Below are 21,845 nucleotides of genomic sequence, written 5' to 3'. Positions count from 1 at the left end.
ACTTGGGAAGAGATCCAATGGAGAGATTTTGATGATTAGTGAAAACATAGTAGCAAAATTTATTCATGACATTTCATGCTCGAGGAGTAGGAGAGAGAGATAAGGAAGTTCGAAAAAAGTTCAAATTTTGAGGGAACCAAAAAAAGAAAATGTATTCATGAGCCTTCCTAGACAAATCCGTTAGGTATGATTTTACATTAATTTGGATATTAGCGCTTTTAGCCTCTCTAGACGATTCCATATGCAAGTTATTCGTATACACCGTGTCTACTTCTTTCTCCTCCATCCCCACGTTTTCTTCTCCCTTTTCTCTTTTATTCTCGTCTTCCTCCTTTACTTGCAATGAGATTTTGAGCAGTAGGGGACTCCAACCCCTGTACCCCCTAAATATGCCTTTACTTATACTTGTATGAACGTGTAATCGCACAATGTAACAATAATTATTGGGTACAAATGAGTATGAAGTGTATTTGTAGCAATATCTCATAACTCGTCTATAGACAACTGAAAAGGAATTGCCAATCACTAGTTCGTGGCGCCATGGTAATTGGTAAGCGGATAATTAACGAACAAGCACAACACAAAGACTCTAAAATATGCTTTATGTTTGGTTGCCCTTCGAAACTATCTGCTGTAGCATGGCTAGGGGTGGTAATGAATCTTGATCCTAACGCTCTCTTAACAATTTTACTCGGCCTTATATATGTTTACCTCAAATTTAATTATATAAGATAAGAGTCTGGTTTTTTTTGTAAGCTCAGCTCTTAGATTAGTTGAGACCCTTCGCCACCCTAAGCATAGCGTATATATTAAAAAATGAATTATTTTACAAGAAATTTTACAGGGCATTTTATTTCATTTAAGAGGAAAGCATCTAACTGATATGATGGGTAAAGACACCAACCACCCGCCATTCGAATCTTGGTAAGCCATGTACCACACAGTCGTATGCTTGATTGATGCATATGTCAATCTTTGCATAAGATGTTTGTCATATCTTTCGACTTTCATATCAAAATATGATTTGGTCAAAATACATGTGAGTTTGTGATAGACGGATGAAACCACATGCAGATGCAGTGAAAACCGAATGACAACACAAGAGACCGCGATGTAACCAACTTGTGGCATGGCAGCGTTTGGTTACGAATTAAATATGTATACACATGAAAAAATTTATATAGTTCAACTAGTTTTTTGGAAAATTAAGAATCTTGTTTTAATCTCGACAGTAGCGGCATCTGAGGAAAGAGTCCACAGTTTTGGCACCAAAGATCATAGAAAAAAACCATCTAATTTATTCGATTTTTTGTCCATTAATTTATTCGATTTGGATAAAGAGAAAAATTAAACAAGTCAAAGGGCCGAATCATTTCGCGAAAACCAACAGCCAGCCACGCGCGAACAAACTCGGACATCCCTCCCACTCGTCCGCAGCATCCGCCGCCCCGCTTCTCGGAAATCCCCGAAATGCCCCTGGACCCCGACCCCTCGTCGCCGCCGCCGCCGGCGCACCACCGCGACTGGTTCTTCCCCCCGGCGCCGCCGTTCCTCCCCTCCTCCAGAGCCCGAACCCCCAGGACTCCCTTCCCCTCCACCTACCGCTCCTCCAAGCCCTGCTCCGTCTATTCCTTCGCCGACCGCCGGCCGCTTCCTACACCACGCTCCCGCTCGCGCTCCCCGCACCCACCGCCGGAGCAGCAGCAGCAGCAGCAGACGCCGCCGCCTCCGTCCGCGCCGCGCCGCCGCGACCCCCGGTACGCCGGCGTTCGCCGCGATGATGCCCGTACGGCTGCCTCAGTGAAAGCCGCGCCCCCGACGGCCGCGCCGGTGCACGGGAGGAAGCCGGCAGCATCGGCGATCACCCCGCGATGGTCGGGGATGCTCTCAGCGGCGGTTAGAAACGGGTGACCTCGCTGGGTTTTGTGTTTGACTTTTGTTGACTCGGGTTGTTTAATCGCGGAATCTGATGCTTCAGGTTATTTTACTGTGCTTAGCCTCCCTTCTCCGTAGGAACTTCTCATTACACGATCAGGTTTACCATCTGCAGGTACAAGTCTTCACTTACTTTCCCCGCAGTGCCTGAGTTCGCGAAACATTATACGTGCTGTCAATCATGTACTGTTTCATTCTGCATGTTTCAGGAACAGCTCGCGGTAGCTACAGCAAAACTTCAGTCATGTATTGTAGGCTCCTCATTGGATATGAGCGACATTGATTTTCTGTATCAGGATGACAATATTACCATGCCAAACAGAAGTCTTAAGAACTTTTCCCTGCTTATCTCCCTTTCTGTACTATATGCGCCACTGGTAATTCTCAAGTACATAGACCTCGTGTCAAAGATAAGGAGTTCACGTGACTCCGAAGAAGTTCCCATAAACAAGCGGTTCGCATACAGAGTTGATATATTTTTATCACTTCACCCGTATGCTAAACCGTTGGTTCTACTTGTTGCTACATTGTTACTAATTGCTCTTGGCGGGCTGGCTCTGTATGGTGTGACTGATGATAGCTTAACTGATTGTCTTTGGCTGTCCTGGACCTTCGTTGCTGACTCGGGGAACCATGCCAACGCTGTGGGTTTTGGACCTAAGCTGGTTTCAGTTTCAATTAGTATTGGTGGGATGTTGGTTTTTGCCATGATGCTTGGTCTTGTCACCGATTCAATCTCTGAGAAGTTTGATTCTTTGAGGAAAGGAAGAAGTGAAGTCATAGAGCAGAGCCACACTCTGATTCTTGGATGGAGCGACAAGTTGGTAATATTGGAATGATCTTTTGCTACTATTTTGTTGCGAATTTATCATCTATGTTAGATGAGTTGCTTTTTTCCTTGGTTGTTTAGGTATGAATGCTGTAGTTGTACAAATCACTAATTTGTTTACTGGTTCTGCATTCTGTCAGATAACCTCACAGTTACCTAAAACCAGATAATATTAGTCATAGTATCATGCATATTATGAGAGAATGTGATGCATATTTTGCTAACTTTAGTTCACTAAGTTTAACTTATACAACTGCTTTGTTACATGTCATCTTGTTGTAAGAACAAAAGTTGCATTTCTCCACATTATGTAGTCTAATCTGTTCTATTTGGTGGCAATAGGGATCTTTGCTGAATCAAATAGCTATTGCTAATGAAAGCTTGGGAGGTGGGACCATTGTAGTGATGGCAGAGAGAGACAAAGAGGAAATGGAAGCAGACATTGCTAAAATGGAGTTTGACTTGAAAGGAACAGCTGTAATATGTAGAAGTGGAAGCCCTCTGATTCTCGCTGACTTGAAAAAGGTAAACAATGTGATCTACAGGCTTACTTTGGGACATAATTTTTTCTCAGTTTGATATGCCATTTTGGTCTGTTGCCAGTTATAGGATTATTGTGATGTACTGATGCCAGTTATAGGATGATTGTGATGTACTGATGTTAGTTAATTCCTGGATAGCACTTCACTTCTGTCTATATGTGCCTTTTTTTCCCAACTAAATATACCTTCATACACAAGGTCTCAGTTTCAAAGGCGCGGGCAATTGTGGTTCTAGCCGAAGAAGGAAATGCTGACCAGGTAAACTTCACCGATCAAGTTATACTGTCATGTGAAAGCTCTTCCTTACACCATGGCACTCTTTTTTGCAGAGTGATGCACGGGCATTGCGAACAGTCTTGAGTTTAACTGGGGTTAAAGAGGGACTAAGAGGTCACATAGTAGTTGAGCTTAGTGACCTTGACAATGAAGTTCTAGTCAAGCTTGTTGGTGGAGATCTCGTGGAAACTGTTGTTGCACATGATGTGATCGGTCGATTGATGATACAGTGTGCGCGCCAGCCAGGCCTTGCTCAGGTTTCCTTCTAATCAACAATGAATTCTAAATGCTGTTACTTTGTCTAGATAAGAATCCTTACTAGATCTCCACATCCTGCTTGTCAAAGGGAAACACCTCCCTTCTTTTAGCAGGATAATATAGTATCTTTTCTGTTGGTGACACACACATGAGTGCACCAGGACACCACCACAAAACCAACCCTCTAAGCATTTAAGCAAAGGAGGAGCTGGAAGAAGGGCGGGCCTGGTGCAGCGGTAGAGCCTACCGTCTGTAACCGGAAGGTCCCGGGTTCGAGCCCCAGCCTCTGCACATTTGTGTGGGTAAGGCTTGGGGCTTAAAGACAACCCTTCCCCAAACCCCGCACAGTGCGGGAAGCCTACGGCACTGGGTACGCCCTTTTAGGAGCTGGAAATACTCATGACCTCCCTTTGTGTATGGTGGGTGCACACTCTGACCATCTGGGTGTGCTTGTGTGATCAAACTCGGTATTCGTTAAGAAAAACTTCTTTTGGGCATTCTGTTCGATTCTAGTTATCCATAGTAGACAACCAAATTATATGCATCTAGAAAAACCATTTAGTAAAGTCTGTTTACTAAGCTCAAAAGGTACATCTACCATACATACATTCTGTATTCTTAATTTATCACCTTCATTTGATTCCAGACATACATGAGTACATGACCATACGAGCTACTGTACAGACTCACTAACGGCCAAAATCATGATATCCTCTGCACCTTTTTTTTTCATTTCCTGTTTGTTCTACACTTATTTTCTTTAACTTGGGACTACAGATTTTATGAATCTAAACTAGTAGCTTCTTCTACATTTGCAATGTTTGGTTACTTTCGAGTTTTAACTGTACCGACAAAATGCTCACTATAATTATCTGGCTGATTGAACGTTAGATGTGGCACAGTAATTTACATATACTCTGTATTTAATAATTTCTCAATGCTGTTGTAAAGATCTTTGAACTTATTTCTTTCGGGTTTCATCTCTAGCCTACCCCAACTTGCTTGGGAAAAAAGGCTATGTTGTTGTTGTTGTTGTTGCTGCTGCTGCTGCTGTTGTAAAGATCATTTGAGTTTAATATACAGATATGGGAAGATATTCTTGGCTTCGAGAACTGTGAATTCTACATTAAGAGATGGCCTAAGTTGGATGGAATGCGATTTGAAGATGTGCTGATTAGCTTTCCTGATGCTATTCCATGTGGCATAAAAGTGGCATCTCATGGGGGCAAGATTATTTTGAATCCTGATGATTGTTATGTTTTGCAAGAGGGTGATGAGGTGATAGTAATTGCAGAAGATGATGACACATATGCCCCAGCACCGTTGCCCAAGGTAATTCTTTCATGTGATGTGATGTTTCTTTTTCCTGTTATAATCTGCAAGCATTCATGTTTAGTTTGATATTTTTCATTGCTATGACTGTAATAATTTCAATATTGATATCAAATCCTGTGATTTTAGACTTTGGCAAATTGTCCTTGGCAGTATGGGTACATTGTTAATCTTCTTACTGCATTCCACAAACTGTACTGTATCGCCATTGTTATACTTGTCTGCCTCCAGGTTCTGTTTTGTAATCTATTTATTATATCATTTAAACTCTTTCATTTTGATATATTCTTATCTTTAGAACTTGCTGCATAAACTGATTTCAGAGAGTTAGCTTCAAAAACTTCTTACTTACATTTATGGATGGTTGTTCATTATTCATAACATTTTTTAATATATTTTGTTGACAGTTGGCACCTCAAAGTCATTGCATATAGACTGTTTTTGAACTTTTTTATATGCGGCTATAAACTTGTGTTATGGAAATTCCTGTAACATTTACATGACCTTTTTCCTAAGACCCTCCTGGAATTGCTTCCATCCCTATAAAATTTCCATCTGTAGGATTGTATTCTCAATAACAGCAATCAACAGTTCAACACACAGCAGCAAATTGAATTGTAGCTTCTGCTCAAATGAAGCTTTATTTCCTTGGTGTTGTGATTTGCAATTTATTCATTCCCTTCCCATTTTGTTTATTGAGTACCAGTAGTGCAACCACAGTATGCTGTTCATGCTTTGTGGACACCAGTGTACCACTTGTTTTCACTTCTTGAAACCATAAAGAACTAGTCATCTTAAGAAAGTTGAACATAGACAAACACTGCACATATGTGTAACATCCCATAAGCAAAGTCAATCTTATTATTCAGGTTAAAGAGGCTGTTTACATAGACATTGTTCACTCTGAAAGAAAGCCTCAGAAGATTCTTCTTTGTGGATGGCGACGGGATATAGATGATATGATTGCGGTAAGTTCTTTCTTTGAAGCTCCTAATTCCTTTTCTCTCTGTTAAACTGTGCAGGTTAGGAGAGGGTATCTGCCTAAAGATTTTGTTGTTCCAAAGTCTCCAGAAAGAATATTGTTTTGTGGTTGGCGCCGTGATATAGAAGATATGATAATGGTAACTTGTTGATGGATCCAAATCGACATTCATAAGTGTTCATTTGCATGTAATGGAGACATTTGTAGTGGAAGGATTTGAAGGGAGAATTTACCTGAGCCAACAGTCCTAAATTCATAGTATTTCTTCACGTTTGAATTTGATTTTGTATAATTTGTATGACTGCAGCAGAGTTGATGGAAGAAGATATTAAGGCCTTAATTTCTTTTGGTTGAGAATAACATACTGTAACTTGGCTGTTGATACCCAGGTACTTGATGCTTTCCTTGCGCCAGGATCAGAGTTGTGGATGTTTAACGAAGTCCCTGAGGTTGACAGGGAAAGAAAGCTAATTGATGGAGGTCTGGACTTCAGTCGTCTAGATAATATTACTTTGGTGCATCGTGAAGGAAATGCTGTCATTCGCCGTCACCTGGAGAGCCTCCCTTTAGAATCATTTGATTCTGTAAGTTCTGAGAAATTAAGTTGTACCCTGCTAGATTTGTTATTCTGCAGACAACTAGTGCTATGGTTTTCTGATGAGTATAGTTGCTTGCATTTCCTCTGACTGATGCTTGAAAGCAAAATGCAGATCCTGATTTTGGCAGATGAATCTGTAGAAGATTCAGCAATCCAAGCTGACTCAAGGTCACTTGCAACATTACTGCTGATCAGAGATATTCAGGTTTTTTCTAGAACAGAATTGTTTTGACTTCTCAATTATTTATGGATTTTACTTGCTGTTGATATCATCTTCAGATCACATTCCATAATCTTCAATCATACGCTATTGTTTAAAATTCCATGCTGTCTTTTCCTAATGTTATACTAAACTCTTCAGAAGAACTGAAGATTGTTCTCACATTTTTAATCGCTGCAGGCAAAGCGGCTTCCATACAGGGAAGCGATGGTTTCACATGTTCCCGGAGGGGCCTTCTCTGAAGGTTCTTGGATTGGGGAAATGCAACAAGCATCTGACAAATCTGTTATAATCAGTGAGATTTTGGATCCTAGGACAAAAAATTTGTTGTCAATGTCTAAAATCAGTGACTATGTTCTTTCAAATGAACTCGTTAGCATGGCGTTGGCAATGGTTGCAGAAGATCGGCAGATAAATGATGTCTTGGAGGAGCTCTTTGCCGAACAGGTATAATCCCCAAAGTTGATGGTTGCATGGTCAATCACTGACCTTCAAATTTACATCCGAAAAATATGATTCTGCAATCTGCATTCAATCTTATCCTTATCACATTCAATGCCTGAACATATAAGCAAATAATATTGAACTTATAAGTTGCATAGCATAGTAGGTAGATCTAATGGTTAGTACACTAAATAAAGTATTAGAGCCTTATATCTGACATGGATGTTGTTACTAGGTTAACTATACCTATATAATCCATCACCAGAAAGGAAATGTTTATCTCATGTTTCCGTTTGTCAGAGTAACTTCTAAGCTAGCAGTTTGACTTCTTTTGGATCGTATGTCTTATCAGGTTTATTTCTAACTAATATCACTTTGCAACTTGACTCCTTTGAAGGGAAATGAAATGCAAATACGACCATCCGATCTGTACCTTAGAGATGAAGAGGAGTTAAATTTCTTTGAGATCGTTTTACGTGCTAGACAGAGGAAAGAGATTGTCATTGGGTACCGTCTTGAAGGAGCTGAGCGTGCCATAATCAATCCAACAGACAAAGTTTCAAGGCGAAGGTGGTCGCCCAAGGATGTTTTTGTTGTTATATCCGAGAAAGAATGAGCTACATCAAATTACAATTAACACGAGAAGCTGCTGAGCACACCTAAGGAAAAACAGGCAGCAGTGCCATTGGATGCACCAACAAGTGCAGACAGCTGTTTCATTCTGATGCTCGTTTGGCAGAAGGCAAGCACTGAGTGCGAAGGAGCAAAGCAAAAGCATGGACCGGATTTTGGATACCTTGGCTTGCCACGTACAAATACAGAAAATGCTGCAATATGGTTTAGAAGGCTGTGAACTGAATACACGACACAAGCTTTGGAAGTTTGGATCGATCCAGTTCATTTGTATATTCTTGTCTGTGTAACTTCCATATACACACTACACAACAAGCAGAGCATCACCTATGTTAAGGGCTCATGAGTGTTGACACTGAGCGGGAATACAATTTTCCAGTGAGGCTGTTATACCCTTGCGATAGACTGCAGTGTTTGTTCAGCATGGCAGTTCTATTGAGGAAACCGTTTGACGGTGTTACAAACAATTTTGCTGTATTTCTTCATATTCGTGAATAGCAAGAGATGCCTGTCATTCATGTAAATATATGTAACCGGAAGATCATGTGAGGACCCAATTTTCGGTCCTTAGATTTTTTATAGAGGCAATTACCTATGTGCCTTCGCCAAAGGTGTGCTTGCTAAATACTAGTACTGTGATATAGTGGCCATGGGCGGATCCAGCATTTTCCCACTTACCTGCTGGCTGGAGCTCCATTGTCGATTTGGTCATGGAGAGAAGAGAGTGATTGGAGGAAGTTGCTGAAATCTGAAGGTGGCAGGCACATAATAAGCCAAATTTGGCTGCACCAGCTATTTAATTTAAAGTGGATTTGTGGTGGACTAAAGTTGCACGGCATTTTCGTTTTGAGATGGATTTAAAGTGGACAAATGAACTTCTTGTTTTCAACTTTCAAAAAAAAAAAAAACTTCCTGTTTTCTTTTCCAAAAAAATTTCGAACCATTTGTGCGAAACAACCCCAGGAAGTATCAAAATTGCCACGGAGCTCCTCTATCCCAAAGTAGGCCCTCCCCTCACTTGGAAGCCTTCTCTTTGCTGCCTTGGCCTGCGGCGGCGCTCCCCCTCTCGGCTGGCTGCCGGGTCCGTTCATCCCAGCGACACTCTCACACCCCCGCCCACCTCGAAGAATTGCTCTCTCGTATTCCTCCTCCCTCCCGCCGGACTCAGATTAATCTCTTCCCTTGTCGGTAAGCAACCCTAGCTTGTTTGAATCACTGGCTGGATACTGGATTCTATTGTTCTATGAGTTTGTTCCGCACGATTCCGCCTCTGATTGGGTTGTGGATTAGTAGGAGGGAATCATGATGGAGGTGGGCATGAATCCGGGGGAGGAATTGGATTTCGGGGGCAACCAGGAAGACGACGACGAGGCGGGGGACATCTCCCCCGGCAGCAAGGAGCTCGCCGCCATGGTCGAGGCAGCGGCCGCGGCGGAGAGCGTTGAGCTGGACGACGGCGCCGCCGCGTCGGCGGCGCAGTACGGGGACGACCGCACGCCGAGGGACGGGATGGTGTTCAAGTCCTACGAGGAGGTGCTCAACTTCTACAAGCGCTACGCCCTGCGCACGGGCTTCGGGGTCTGCGTCAAGAAGTCCTCCTTCACCAAGGCTGGCCTCTGCCGCCGTCTCGTGCTCGTCTGCAACAAGTGGGGGAACGGCAAGGAGGACGCCTGCTACCAGGCCAGGCCGACGGCCAAGACCAACTGCCAGGCCACCGTCGTCGCCAGGCTGTGGGGGGACGGTTTGCTGCACCTGACGGATGTGAACCTTGAGCACAACCACGCGCTGAATCCATCCGCTGCGCGCTTTCTCAGGTGCTACAAGACACTGCCTAGCGGGATGAGCAAAGATCTCGTGGTGAGGGCTGCCAGAGGAGAATGCTCGGCCGCCGGTGACGTTGATGTCCCAATATTTGATGACTGGGGAAGGCTTAAGATCGGGGAAGCTGATGTAGCGGCCATCAACAGTTTTTTCGCAGAGATGCAGGCAAAGCTGCCAAACTCCTTCTACGTCATGGATTTTTATGTAGAAGGCCATCTAAGGAGTGTTCTCTGGGCTGATTCAAGATCCAGGACAGCATATCAGTATTTTAGTGATGCTATTTTGATTGATACGACATGCTTAAGGAACAAGTATCAAGTCCCCCTTGTTTCATTTCTGGGTGTGAATCATCATGGCCAGCTTGTATTGTTAGGCTGTGGCTTGCTGTCGGATGAGAGTACAGAGAGCTTCTTATGGCTGTTCAAGTCGTGGTTAACCTGTATGAAAGGACGATCTCCAAATGCTGTAGTTACTGATGAATGTGTGGCGGTAAAAGCCGCAGTTCGAGAAGTGTTTCCGAAAACACGCCACAGAATAAGTGATTGGCATGTACTGAGAAGTGTTTCAGAAAAACTAGGAGAGTTGCCAGAATATGAAGCAATGGAAACCGAACTAGAGACTGTAATATATGATTCTTTGAATGATGATGAGTTTGATGCAAGGTGGAAGAACTGGATTGATAGATTTGGCCTTCAGGACAATGAATGGATCACCTTTCTGTATGAGAATCGACAGTTGTGGGCCCCTGCCTTCCTTAAGGATGCCTTCTGGGCTGGGCTTTGTACTTTTAGCCAGCATGAAAGTCCAAGTGCATTTTTTGAGGATTCAATCAACTCGGAGACCACATTGGTGTCATTCCTTGCCAGCTACATGATGCTTTTGGAGAAGAAATGCAAAATGGAGCAACAAGACGATTTTGAGTCATTGAATAGCAGCAGGGTTGTCATATCGAAGTACCCAATGGAAGAGCAGCTATCCAGATTGTACACCTTGAATATGTTTATAAAGTTCCAGGATGAGCTGAAGGCAACAATGCATTGCCAAGTTCAGCTGGATGGATCAGCATCTTCGTTTATAGTTATTGATTTGACTGAGCCAGCCAGTGAAATGCTGAATAAAAAGTATGAGGTTGTTCACTGTATGGCGGTAAACAGAATGGAGTGTAACTGCGGTCTATTTCAGTTTAGTGGCATCATTTGTAGGCATGCATTATCTGTGCTCAAATGGCAGCAAGTATACGACATACTCCCTTGTTATGTACTTAGCAGATGGCGGAATGACTTCAAGCTGCTGCACTACCCAGATAATCCATCAAAGGATTTGGCAACTAATAATCATGTTGAGCGTTATGATTATATTTCTTTGCAGTTCCTTCGTCTTGTCGAGATCGGAATGTCATCAGACGAGAAGTATAGGCATGCAGTAAGGCTTATAAAAGACATTAAGGAGACCCTTCTTGATGATAATCTGTGCCGTGATTTGGAGCAGAAACTTACAGCAGCTGAACGTGCGATTGTGAATGGTGACAACCATACACAGCCTGGTTCATCCGAGGGGGGTCCAGCGAAGAAGCGCCGGGGCCGTCCTCCTAAGAAGAGTAAAGAGATAAGCGTGGATTCTATGGTAAATCAGTTTGGGAATAACATGTTTCCTTCTATTATGTGCACTTCTGGCGTCATTTCATTGTTGTTCATAACCATTTTTTTTGGTATTCCAGGACTCATTATTAGTATCAACAGATGTAACTCAGAAGGGTGCTTTTCATTCTTCTTCTACTGCCTCAAACCTTGGCACTCATATCAGGACACATGGAGTTGTTGATCTCATGGTACTCGCTTTTCTCAATAATTGGTTGCTAGCCCATTGTCAGAAACGAGATTCTTGACAGTTATGTTTACTTTTGATTGTGTATCTTCCAGGAAGAAGTCAATCCAAGTGAGCTATCGTTTGATAGCCGTTATGGGGTGCAATCTGGCCACCCGCACCACTTTGGTAACCAGCTGCATGCAGGAAACACTCTGCAGGTTTATTCTTTGCATGCTGCATTTGCATTTTTTTCTTGAATAAAATATGTGCAATAAAGGAAAAGACTTAAAATAGTTTCTGCAAACTGTGCAGTTTGGCCAACCTACATCAGCAGCAGAGCATTCTAGGGTCCAATGGGTGTTTCCTAACAACATGTATCAGGTGAATGTACTTTGCAGTTTCTTTAGTGTAAATTTTAGCGATAAACATATATATACTGATGCATTGTCACAAATGTAGGAGGACCAAGTGCCTTATGACAGACGGACATCATAGCAATTGGACTCAGGGCCTGGGGTTTGCCATTCAGGTTTCTTTCTCTTTAGAATCTCTTCATGTTTGTCTTACAAGTTAATACCTCCTCAGAGAAGGTCTTATATGGAAGTGCTTCTGAATCTGGGTTGACATTTTAGCATTTTACATGTGAGCCTGTAGAACAACCTTAATTAATTATTCTGTACTTTAATCGTGGGATGATCATTGGGGCGACGCAACGAGGATAGAAGATCATGGAAATCTGCTTAACAGCCCATCAGCATAATGTAGTATTTGGTGTAAGGAAATCTGCTATGTTTAGCTAGGAAATGTTCATGTCAGTAAGACAGTAAATGTAAAGCGGCATTCAGTTTTGAGCTATATACGTTTCCAAATTCCTCGTCCGTCTTCTGACGATTGTTTTTTTTGCTGCTTGTCCTGCATGAAATGTGCAGGAAACCGGGTGAGGAATCCATCGTTTGGAGTTTGGAGCGCCGCACTGCCGCAGGCCGGCCAAATGGAGTTGCACTTGGGATGGATGTTGAAACTTCATCTAACAGAGAGAGCGCCTTGGAAATACATTCCTGACTGTCACTGGCTGCTCGTCTGGGTTCTTCTGTAGCATCGATCTTACCCCAATTAACATGTGTATATACGCATCATCTTGAAAGAACTCGACCCGTTGTTTTCACCTCTGTTAACATTCAAATTCACGTCTGAGTTTCATGCGCACATAGATATTTAGATTAGAAATTAGATAACTGTATCAGATAAGTTTTATGGTGATGAAACTCTTCTCATATTCCATGAAATTTTATCCTTCTCTTTTTTTGCTATGTCAGCAAAATTAATGATATTTAATGTCATGAAACTCTCTATGAAACCTAGACCAGTCTCAGTGGGAGTTTTATGAACACAGATACCTAGACTGGAAAATAGTTAACCGTGCCATATGAGTTTTATGGTGATGAAACTCTATCTTTCTCTCTCCTTGCCACGTCAGCAAAATTGATGATATTTAATGCCATGAAACTCTCCATGAAATTCCCACTGAGACTGGCCTTAAGTGGTAAAGGATTCTCAAATTTGGTTTAGATAATCTAAGGATCGGGCCCTAAAAAAAGTGGGCTTTAATCCTTTACAATTTTGAGCTAAAAAATTAAAAGGCCTAGTTGGACTGAGAAGTGACCACTAGAGTCATGGTCCATTACCACTCCTAATTGTACTACAATTAAGGGCCACAATCAAGGGCCTCTGTAATTAATCTCAAACATTATTGGTCTCGATCCAAAAAAATAATAATGAATGAAGGTTGTCTTTTTGTTTTGTTTTGTTTTGTTTTGGACACGAATGAATGAAGATTGTTACTTGTTCTATGGCTCTATATGCCTCTGGCACGATGTTTTCGTCTATTTTGATCTAGGAAGGATTTGGGTCCTCCCACGATGCAACTCGATAGCCGCCGACAGGTGGGCCTCGCGCGCAGGTAGCCGGCTAGCCGCACTCCTCCCACCCATGGTAGCTACATGGCCGCGGACCTTATCCTCTCCCTCCGTCCCGCCCTGCCGCGATGCCAAGCTCCCACCCACGCCTCGGCTCCTCCGCGCGCCGCCGGGCCATGCCCGTCCGACCACGGCAGCGGCGGCGGCGGATGGCAACGGGCGCAGCGCCGTGCCGCCCGACGTCGTTCTGGACTGCAAGCGGCTGGACGGGCTGATGAAGCCCGGGAGGCTGGCGGACGCGCTCGACCTGTTCGACCGGATGCCTCCCAAGAACGTCGTGGCCTGGACCTCGGCCATCTCCGGGTGCACGCGGAACGGGCGCCCCGACGCGGCCGCGGCGATGTTCGCGGCCATGCTGGAGTCCGGCGTCGCGCCCAACGACTTCGCGTGCAACGCGGCGCTGGCGGCGTGCGCGGCCGCGGCAGCGCTCGGCCTCGGGGAGCAGGTGCACGCGCTCGCCGTGCGGGCGGGCTTCGCGGGGGACGCCTGGGTCGGGAGCTGCCTTGTCGAGCTCTACTCGAGGTGCGGTTCTCTGCGGGCGGCCGAGGAGGCGTTCCGCCGGATGGAGTCGCCGGACGTCGTCGGGTACACCTCGCTCGTCTCGGCGCTCTGCAGGAACGGTGAGTTCGAACGGGCTGTGGAGCTGCTCCGTCAGATGATGGGGCAGGGGTTGCAACCGAACGAGCACACGATGACGAGCATGCTGGCGGCGTGCCCGCGAGTTCTCGGTGAGCAGATACATGGTTACATGGTCAAGGCAATGGACTTGCAGAGTGTCTATGCATCAAGTGCACTGATCGATCTCTATTCAAGGAATGGTGACTCTGACATGGCAAAGTTGGTGTTTCAGCAACTCAACTCCAAGAACGTGGTCGCATGGTGCTCCATGATGCAGCTGTGCGTTAGGGATGGACGGTTGGAAGATGCGCTGCGAGTGTTCAGCGAGATGATTTCAGAGGGTGTGGAGCCAAATGAGTACGCATTCTCAATTGCTCTCGGTGCTTGTGGATCCGCTGGTCTGGGGCGTCAAATTCACTGCTCAGCCATCAAGCGCGACTTAATAACAGATATTCGAGTGTCGAACGCTTTACTCTCCATGTATGGTAGAAGTGGTCTTGCAGAAGAACTCGAGGCTGTGCTTGACAAGATTGAAAATCCTGACCTTGTTAGCTGGACGGCTGCTATTTCTGCCAACTTCCAGAATGGTTTTGGTGAGAAGGCTGTAGCATTGCTGTCTAAGATGCATTCACAAGGTTTCACACCGAATGACTATGCCTTATCTAGTGGTCTGAGTTCCTGTGCAGACTTGGCATTGCTGGATCAAGGAATGCAGTTTCATTGCCTGGCACTGAAAGTGGGGTGTGACTCCAAAATTTGTACTGGGAATGCACTGATCAACATGTACTCCAAGTGTGGTCAAATTGGATCAGCAAGGCTTGCATTTGATGCCATGAATCTTCATGATGTCACATCTTGGAACTCACTGATTCATGGTTTTGCGCAGCATGGAGATGCAAACATGGCACTGGAGGTATTCAGTGAGATGTGTTCCAGTGGTTGCAAGCCAGATGATTCAACATTTCTTGGAGTCTTGGTAGCGTGCAATCATGCAGGTCTGGTGAAAGAAGGGGAGCTGTTCTTCAGACTAATGACCGATCAATACGGCATCATACCGACCCCTTCCCATTACGGATGCATGATCGACATGTTGGGTCGAAATGGCAGATTCGATGAGGCATTGGGCATGATTGAGAAGATGCCGTTCGAGCCTGATGTGTTGGTTTGGAAGACACTATTAGCATCGTGCAAGTTGCACAGGAATCTGGATATGGGAAAGCTCGCTGCAGACAGGCTCATGGAGCTCTCGGAACGAGACTCTGCGAGCTACGTGCTGATGTCAAACATCTACGCGATGCACGGAGAATGGCAGGATGCCGGGAGGGTGCGGCGGAGGATGGACGAAGTGGGGGTGAAGAAGGAAGCCGGGGAGAGCTGGATTGAGGTCAAGAACGAGGTCCACGCCTTTGTTGCAAGAGACATGTCTCATCCAGACTCGGTGTCTATCTACCAGATGCTTGCAGATCTCGTGGATGTGATGCAAGATACAGGCTTAGATGTCGGTATGCAGATGTAGATGTCAGAGATTGACAAATCAGCAGCAGAATTTCTGTATAGTAGCACATTGTAGCAGAATTTCTGTGATGTAGATGTCCATAGTAAAAATGGCGGTCACGATTGTTTTGCCAACCAGCATGTTAGCCTTTGCCTCCTTTGGGAAGATGTTTTATAGTCTTCGTGGAGGAATGCCTTGGAACTTTTGTAGAACAAGTGTATATATACTATTAGTGTCTGGAAAAAAGGTCATCATCACTTCTACTCCCTAACTTGAATTGCCTTGCAATGCTAATGAAGAGATAGGTTCTGTTTGTTCATCCTGTCATGATCTGAACCTCCCATAGTTTATCTTGCATTCTTGCTTTTTTTTTTCTTGCGCAACTTAAATATCGTGTGGTGAGAAGCCGAAGGGTTGTTGTGGTGAATTTGGATTCTGGGGAGGATGATGCTTTGCCCTCACCACTAGTCAGTAGTCACCCAATGCAATTATTCTCCATGTGTAGTCTGTGCCATCAAGATCATCAATTTATTGTGACGAGGAGAGGGGAGCAGAGCAGAGCCTGGTAGTGGGGTGCCGGCCAAGCTGCCACCGGCCACACACAGGGTACGTGTGGTGGCCGGCGAGACGACGAAGTGATCGATGGATTGAGAACACACGCACGAGCCTCGTCCTCTCGTACAAGTGCAATATTGATCTGAGCACGCTACAAGTAGCCCTACACTAGCAACCTCGCTCATGCACGCCATTGTTTGTTAGGCAAAGATACTTGATTAAAACTTTAAAAGTAGGAGGCCCATGGCATCCACGGCGGTCGCCGGCGGCCAGGTCCTGGACGGCTCGAACCCGACGGTGGCCCGCGTGCGGCAGCTCATCGGCGGCCCGGAATATTGTCAAGGTACATCGCCGCTTGCCATCTATGCATCGATGCAAACCATTTCTGACTGACTACTCGCGCGCAGATGGGTGGAGCCGGTGCTGGGAGGAAGGCGTGACGCCGTGGGACCTTGGCCAGCCCACGCCGGCCGTCGTCGAGCTCGCCAAGTCCGGGACGCTGCCCGGCGACGCCGCCACCGTCCTCGTCCCGGGATGCGGTGCGGTCAGTGATCCGTCTCCGTCAGTGCATGCGCGAGCTTGCATTGGTCGCACGCTGCACCACGGCATCTTGCCTTGCTTTGATGTGGACTCAATTCGTGCAGGGGTACGACGTGGTGGCGCTCTCCGGCCCCGGCCGCTTCGTCGTCGGCCTTGACATCTGCGAGAGCGCCGTTGCCAAGGCCAAACAGTGGTCGGCGGCGGCGGCGGCCGACGCCAGCTTGTTCGCCTTCGTCGCGGCGGACTTCTTCACCTGGGAGCCGCCGGAGCTGTTCGACCTCATCTTCGACTACACGTGCGTGATCATATTCATATCCTAATCCTAGCAGTAAATTGCCACTAGTGAGTATGGCTTTCCTGATGAAAAAAAATGATCTCTTGTCCGTTGGATGGATCGACCACGCACGCCCTTCAGATTCTTCTGCGCTTTCCACCCGTCGATGAGGCCAGCATGGGCAAAGCGAATGGCCGACCTGCTCAAGCCCAATGGCGAGCTCATTACCCTCATGTACCTGGTAATTCTGAATTCTGATAGCAGCCACTGTCAGTGTCTAGTGGTAATTCAACAATGCAAACTGCTGATCAATGATTTCTATGTTGATGCCGGCATCTGCATGACCGCATGGCAGGCTGAAGGTCAGGAGGCTGGCCCGCCATTCAACACAACAGTGCTCGAGTAAGACGACACCATCAACCTACAGTACTAGCAAATGTTAACACACACATAGTACACACGATGACATGTCAGTTCTCACAAAAATATATCATGCGTGACACATGCAGTTACGAGGAGGTGCTGAAGCCCCTGGGTTTCGTGATCACTTGCATCCAAGACAACGATGTGGCTGTTAAACGACGACAGGTACTTTAATCTACACTTGGATAAATGATTCACAGGAATACTTCCAATAATAAATTGTTTCTCACTACTACTCAGGGAATGGAGAAAATCGCAAGGTGGAAGAGGATGGCAAGCCCAACCAATCTGGATTCTGAAGAGTAACACTATCAAGGAGACTCCAACCCCCACAATATGCAATGAATTCTGCACTAGTGAAATCAAAACGTATACTCATTATATACGGAAGACTCCAGCTCGGTCTTGTGTGTAGTAATTGGTAATATTGTTCGCTATATGTTTATCGACATATCATATATGTATTGTGCAGAACATTAAGGTGTGGTTCCTCTTGAATACATACATCAACATATCGATATGTATTGTGCAAAGCAGTAAGGTGTGGCACTGTGGAATAGAGTTCTCTGCAGTTAGTCGTTGCTTGTTACATTAATGACAATTTTAAGCAAGCGTCCAGAGTGCCAACGGGCAACTGGGCAAGGATGCAATAATCAACTGTCCCCCCCCTCTGTTCGCGAGCACACACAATTACACAAATCTACACAAGTAATGCAACATTTCTAGGGACCTGACAGATTCTGACCTCAAAATTGGGTCTATTCAGACATGTAATCCACTTCATTTTTGGGGCTGCCGTTGGGAAGTAGCCAGGCGAGAAAGCCCTTGAAAGTTTCCCCTCTCGACCTCTGGGATGAGTACTCAATGAGCATGTGCCACAGCTCACCGACCGTCCATCCATGATGTAATATCCATTGGATCACCTGCGGCACACATGATGATACCGCAGGGAAAAGGTTATGGAAACATGAAAGAGAAGCTTAACAACCATAATTATAATTAACTCTATCAAAATTATGATCAACATATCAACGCTACTATGCGCAGAGTTCAGCTTTTAAGAATGGACCAGACCCATCAGGAGTCAGTCCAAGGAGAGAGTCCATTGGACTGCACCGAATGAGAAGGATCAACACAACATTATGAATACATCATAGTTGGGGAAAGAATATCTGAACAATACAGAACCATCAATATCATAGACATGCAAACCTCTACCAACTTTAGAAATGGTACAAGCTAAGGTCCAACTTTCTTAACACGGAAGGTAAGTGAAGGGATGGATAGTACCTCCCCTAGTCTTTCCAGAGATGCGTCCTCAAAAGTGTAATAGTTCACAAAAGGCCGGAGCGCCTGCGCAATCAAGAATATTCAGATTACAGTCACAAAAGGCATAGAAATTAAATTGACTGCTCCGATCATGACCATATATACATCAATCAGTAGTGGCATTCAAATGGAAACAAACATAGGTGACATGCACTGCTAAGCCTAACATTGATTTCTCCTGTACCTGAGATGCAGCAATCCATTGGATCATGCTCTTGATTTCAGGGTTTCCACCAAAGGCGCCACAACCCCAGTTTCCAGTCGAAACCCCTATATATTCATCAGAACTGATTCTTGGACTGATATCCTTGTTATTATAATCCTGGCCAGTGTTATAAAGGTGAAACATAATCAGCAGATATATCTATCACAAAACATAATCAGCAGATATATCAATCTATCCTCTGTTCTCAAGGCGTCGCCTAGGCGACGCCTAGGCGTCCATGCGCCGTCCACCGATTTGCGCCTTGCTCGCCTAGGCGCCCGCCTTGCTCGCCTAGGCGTCCAGCCACCCCACCTTGCTAGGCGTCCGCCTTACCGCCTTGAGAACAGAGAATCTATCATGTATCGTTGATTCCAGCTAATCATGTTAAGCCCTCCTTTAGATTATGTACCCATCACCAGAGTGCTATCTTGTTTGATCTGCCTTCAGTTAGTTATATCATTGGTAGCTTTCAAAAAAAAAAAGTTATATCATTGGTAATTACAGGAACTTAAGAAATGACTCTAACTACAGATTGGAGTGTTGACTACAGCCATATTAGCTGCAAAAAGGCTATTCAAACAAAAAAAAGGAAGTGGTGGTAAAAGAAACTCAACAGGCTAAGTGGCTAACAGAGTGATTAGTTAAACAACCTCGAAAAGCTTTGTATACAGCTGAAGCTTTGATTGGTAGGAAAATCCACAAAAAGCCTTATTCACTTCCCTGAACAAAGGAGTATTAGAAATGCTAAAACTATAAAACATATTTGCTGGCTCCAAATAGTAACTTGATTTACCTTAGGAGACCACTAGATTCGTAATGTAATCTAGTAGGACAGTCCAAAGCATCTATTGCCACTATCCTAGTTCTCCGTCTACCCATAGAATCAATGGGCTTGCTATCTATATAGTCACCGACAAAGCGAAATGAGGAGCCATACCTGTAAGGAGAAGAATAGTTTGTCGTAAAGGAAATCAACCCATGGATCGTATCAGTTACTTCTTGTTGAACCTATGAACTAGAATCAAGTAAAGGATGGATAGATTTAAACTAACCCCATATACTGTGAGAACCTTTCTGCACCAACAATTTCTATGGCCTCATTATCATCCATGGAAGCCATGAAGAGCATACCCACAATCAGTTCTGGGTTTATCATGAAACGAATCTCTTCCTGCATCGTATAGAAAAAGACAGATTGGTTACACAGAAAACCACAAAGCATTGTAATATGCGCATAACACAAATTAAAGACATTTCAATTCACAGGAGAACACAAAAGGTTAATTTTTAAAATACAATAGGTTTGATGGATAAACTTAATTTTTTAAAGTACAATAGGATTGATAGATAAAATACCAATCAAATAGTACAGATGCAGGAAATTTTCTTTAAGGTAACAAATGAACAATCCCATGATTATGATAGCCCAAACAGAAACATCTGCTATAAATCTAAAGGCTGGATAAATTAATAATCTGTCAATTGGAAGAAAGATACCTGCACACAGCCCCTGGAAAGTGCACCTCCTCCCAAATACCTATTTGCAAAGTCAACTTCAAGGGCTTCTTGTTCCTCATCTTCAATAAAACCTGAGGAAAATACCTACTAATGAAAAGAAAATAAACAATCAGTAAATTTAATCCCAACAGTAAGAAAACTTTGGTAACTTGACTAATAATTACTGCAACACAACAAATCCCTATCCGTCATCATAGTTCAGTGAGTGTAATAGAGCATTTTTCCATTTGTAGCAGCCTTGCCAATACCAGCAAGCAAATTATTTATCAACTTTAGCTTCAAAATCTACCCATACTTACGGAGCATTCAGGATCACTATGTAATTCCTCTTACCCGGAATTGGCAGAGGGGTGAACTGGATTTCATCCACGCATCGACATCAGGGTAGGTTACACCACCCAAGCCAGCACGGCGCGGAAGAACCTTGCGCTCAAATGAAACAAAACCAGTCGGTGTAGAATCAGTCACCCTCTCGAAATAGTGCACAAGGCACCTCACTTTCTGCTCCTGGCTTTGCCTTGCATTGTGAACCAGCGCCCTGTAGATCGATCAGTGAACAGACACACAATTATTACTCCAGTTCGTCTCCCACCCATTAGCAAAACAACACAAAACTGTGAGACGACATACGCAAATAGGCAGTCGAAATTGATGTTGGGAAGGCTCGCCTCGGCCCTACCGTCCGTGGGGAAGAGGCAGAAGAGCGCGCAGGTGAGCAGCGCTGCGACAAGCTCCTGGCTGAGGTGCACAATGCCCGCGTCCTGCGACGCCAGGATCCGGAGCCCCGAGGCGGCGTCGGTGGCCTTGTCGTAGTGATCCTCAAGCAGCGCTGGGAGGCGGAGGAGGAGGCGAGCGAGGTTGGGGACCACCTCAGCGAACCAGCCCCGCGCCTGGACCCGCGAGAGGAGGTCATCGAAGAAGAGGGCTAGGCCGTCGGCGGCGCGCGGGGACAGCGCGGGCAGGGCGAGCACGAGGCGGAGGTCGGTGAGCGCGTCGGCGAGGACGTCGCCCGTGGCGACGCGGCTGACGTCGGGGCCGAGCGCTAGCGCCCTGAGCGACTCCTGTGCCGCGGGCGGCCAAAAGAGCGCGCCGCCGTGGAGGACGACGGGGAGGAAGGGCAGCACCGAGCGCAGGTCGCCGCGCGCCGCCAAGCCCGAAGCCGACGGCTCCATGGCGGCTGCCGGCGGAGCGAGCGAGACTGACTCCGTCGGCTCGGTGTGGGCTCCCGGCCGCGCG

At 45.3% G+C, this 21,845-nt stretch overlaps 5 protein-coding genes across 9 annotated transcripts; 4 read left to right on the top strand and 1 right to left on the bottom strand.

The window, feature by feature from the left end:
- The first annotated feature begins 1,385 nt into the window (after positions 1 to 1,385).
- On the top strand, positions 1,386 to 8,659 carry LOC120649133 (probable ion channel CASTOR). Of its 2 annotated transcripts, none has more exons than XM_039925838.1 (12): positions 1,386 to 1,896; positions 1,979 to 2,050; positions 2,145 to 2,759; positions 3,107 to 3,289; positions 3,505 to 3,564; positions 3,636 to 3,839; positions 4,924 to 5,172; positions 6,195 to 6,293; positions 6,544 to 6,738; positions 6,865 to 6,957; positions 7,153 to 7,419; positions 7,814 to 8,659. In XM_039925838.1, exons 1-12 carry the CDS (start codon positions 1,471 to 1,473, stop codon positions 8,030 to 8,032), a joined length of 2,682 nt encoding a protein of 893 aa, XP_039781772.1. In that variant the 5' UTR covers positions 1,386 to 1,470; the 3' UTR covers positions 8,033 to 8,659. The 2 variants fall into 2 exon arrangements, with proteins under 2 accessions (XP_039781772.1, XP_039781773.1); XM_039925839.1 differs by lacking the exon at positions 6,195 to 6,293 and adding an exon at positions 6,042 to 6,140 and having other exon boundaries at positions 1,413 to 1,896; positions 7,814 to 8,644.
- A 367-nt stretch (positions 8,660 to 9,026) lies between these two features.
- On the top strand, positions 9,027 to 12,962 carry LOC120649134 (protein FAR1-RELATED SEQUENCE 6-like). 3 transcript variants are annotated; one of them, XM_039925842.1, is made up of 7 exons: positions 9,027 to 9,237; positions 9,343 to 11,493; positions 11,588 to 11,698; positions 11,790 to 11,894; positions 11,989 to 12,057; positions 12,136 to 12,205; positions 12,606 to 12,962. In XM_039925842.1, the coding sequence occupies exons 2-6, from the start codon at positions 9,352 to 9,354 to the stop codon at positions 12,169 to 12,171; spliced, it is 2,463 nt and encodes an 820-aa protein (XP_039781776.1). In that variant the 5' UTR covers positions 9,027 to 9,237; positions 9,343 to 9,351; the 3' UTR covers positions 12,172 to 12,205; positions 12,606 to 12,962. The 3 variants fall into 3 exon arrangements, with proteins under 3 accessions (XP_039781776.1, XP_039781774.1, XP_039781775.1); XM_039925840.1 differs by having other exon boundaries at positions 9,048 to 9,237; positions 11,971 to 12,057; XM_039925841.1 differs by having other exon boundaries at positions 9,048 to 9,237; positions 9,340 to 11,493; positions 11,971 to 12,057.
- A 498-nt stretch (positions 12,963 to 13,460) lies between these two features.
- LOC120649128 (putative pentatricopeptide repeat-containing protein At3g01580) lies at positions 13,461 to 16,036 on the top strand. The gene has a single exon (XM_039925830.1). The coding sequence runs from the start codon at positions 13,501 to 13,503 to the stop codon at positions 15,784 to 15,786; it is 2,286 nt and encodes a 761-aa protein (XP_039781764.1). The 5' UTR covers positions 13,461 to 13,500; the 3' UTR covers positions 15,787 to 16,036.
- Positions 16,037 to 16,229: 193 nt separating this feature from the next.
- Positions 16,230 to 18,090, top strand: LOC120649131 (probable thiol methyltransferase 2). 2 transcript variants are annotated; one of them, XM_039925837.1, is made up of 7 exons: positions 16,324 to 16,663; positions 16,728 to 16,864; positions 16,965 to 17,155; positions 17,276 to 17,375; positions 17,490 to 17,536; positions 17,644 to 17,722; positions 17,798 to 18,090. In XM_039925837.1, the coding sequence occupies exons 1-7, from the start codon at positions 16,564 to 16,566 to the stop codon at positions 17,861 to 17,863; spliced, it is 720 nt and encodes a 239-aa protein (XP_039781771.1). In that variant the 5' UTR covers positions 16,324 to 16,563; the 3' UTR covers positions 17,864 to 18,090. The 2 variants fall into 2 exon arrangements, with proteins under 2 accessions (XP_039781770.1, XP_039781771.1); XM_039925836.1 differs by having other exon boundaries at positions 16,230 to 16,663; positions 17,276 to 17,536; positions 17,798 to 18,078.
- On the bottom strand, positions 17,869 to 21,839 carry LOC120649129 (poly(ADP-ribose) glycohydrolase 1-like). The gene is made up of 9 exons (XM_039925831.1): positions 21,240 to 21,839; positions 20,943 to 21,147; positions 20,589 to 20,693; positions 20,144 to 20,262; positions 19,885 to 20,028; positions 19,742 to 19,811; positions 19,071 to 19,208; positions 18,848 to 18,910; positions 17,869 to 18,480 (listed from the first exon to the last, which is right to left on the bottom strand). The coding sequence occupies exons 1-9, from the start codon at positions 21,779 to 21,781 to the stop codon at positions 18,316 to 18,318; spliced, it is 1,551 nt and encodes a 516-aa protein (XP_039781765.1). The 5' UTR covers positions 21,782 to 21,839; the 3' UTR covers positions 17,869 to 18,315.
- Positions 21,840 to 21,845: the final 6 nt, after the last annotated feature.

Source organism: Panicum virgatum, chromosome 9K (genome assembly GCF_016808335.1).
Source record: "Panicum virgatum strain AP13 chromosome 9K, P.virgatum_v5, whole genome shotgun sequence".
Lineage (NCBI taxonomy): Eukaryota > Viridiplantae > Streptophyta > Magnoliopsida > Poales > Poaceae > Panicum > Panicum virgatum.
The sequence above is the reverse complement of the archived record's forward strand: the minus strand, read 5'-3'. Positions and strand labels throughout refer to the sequence as shown.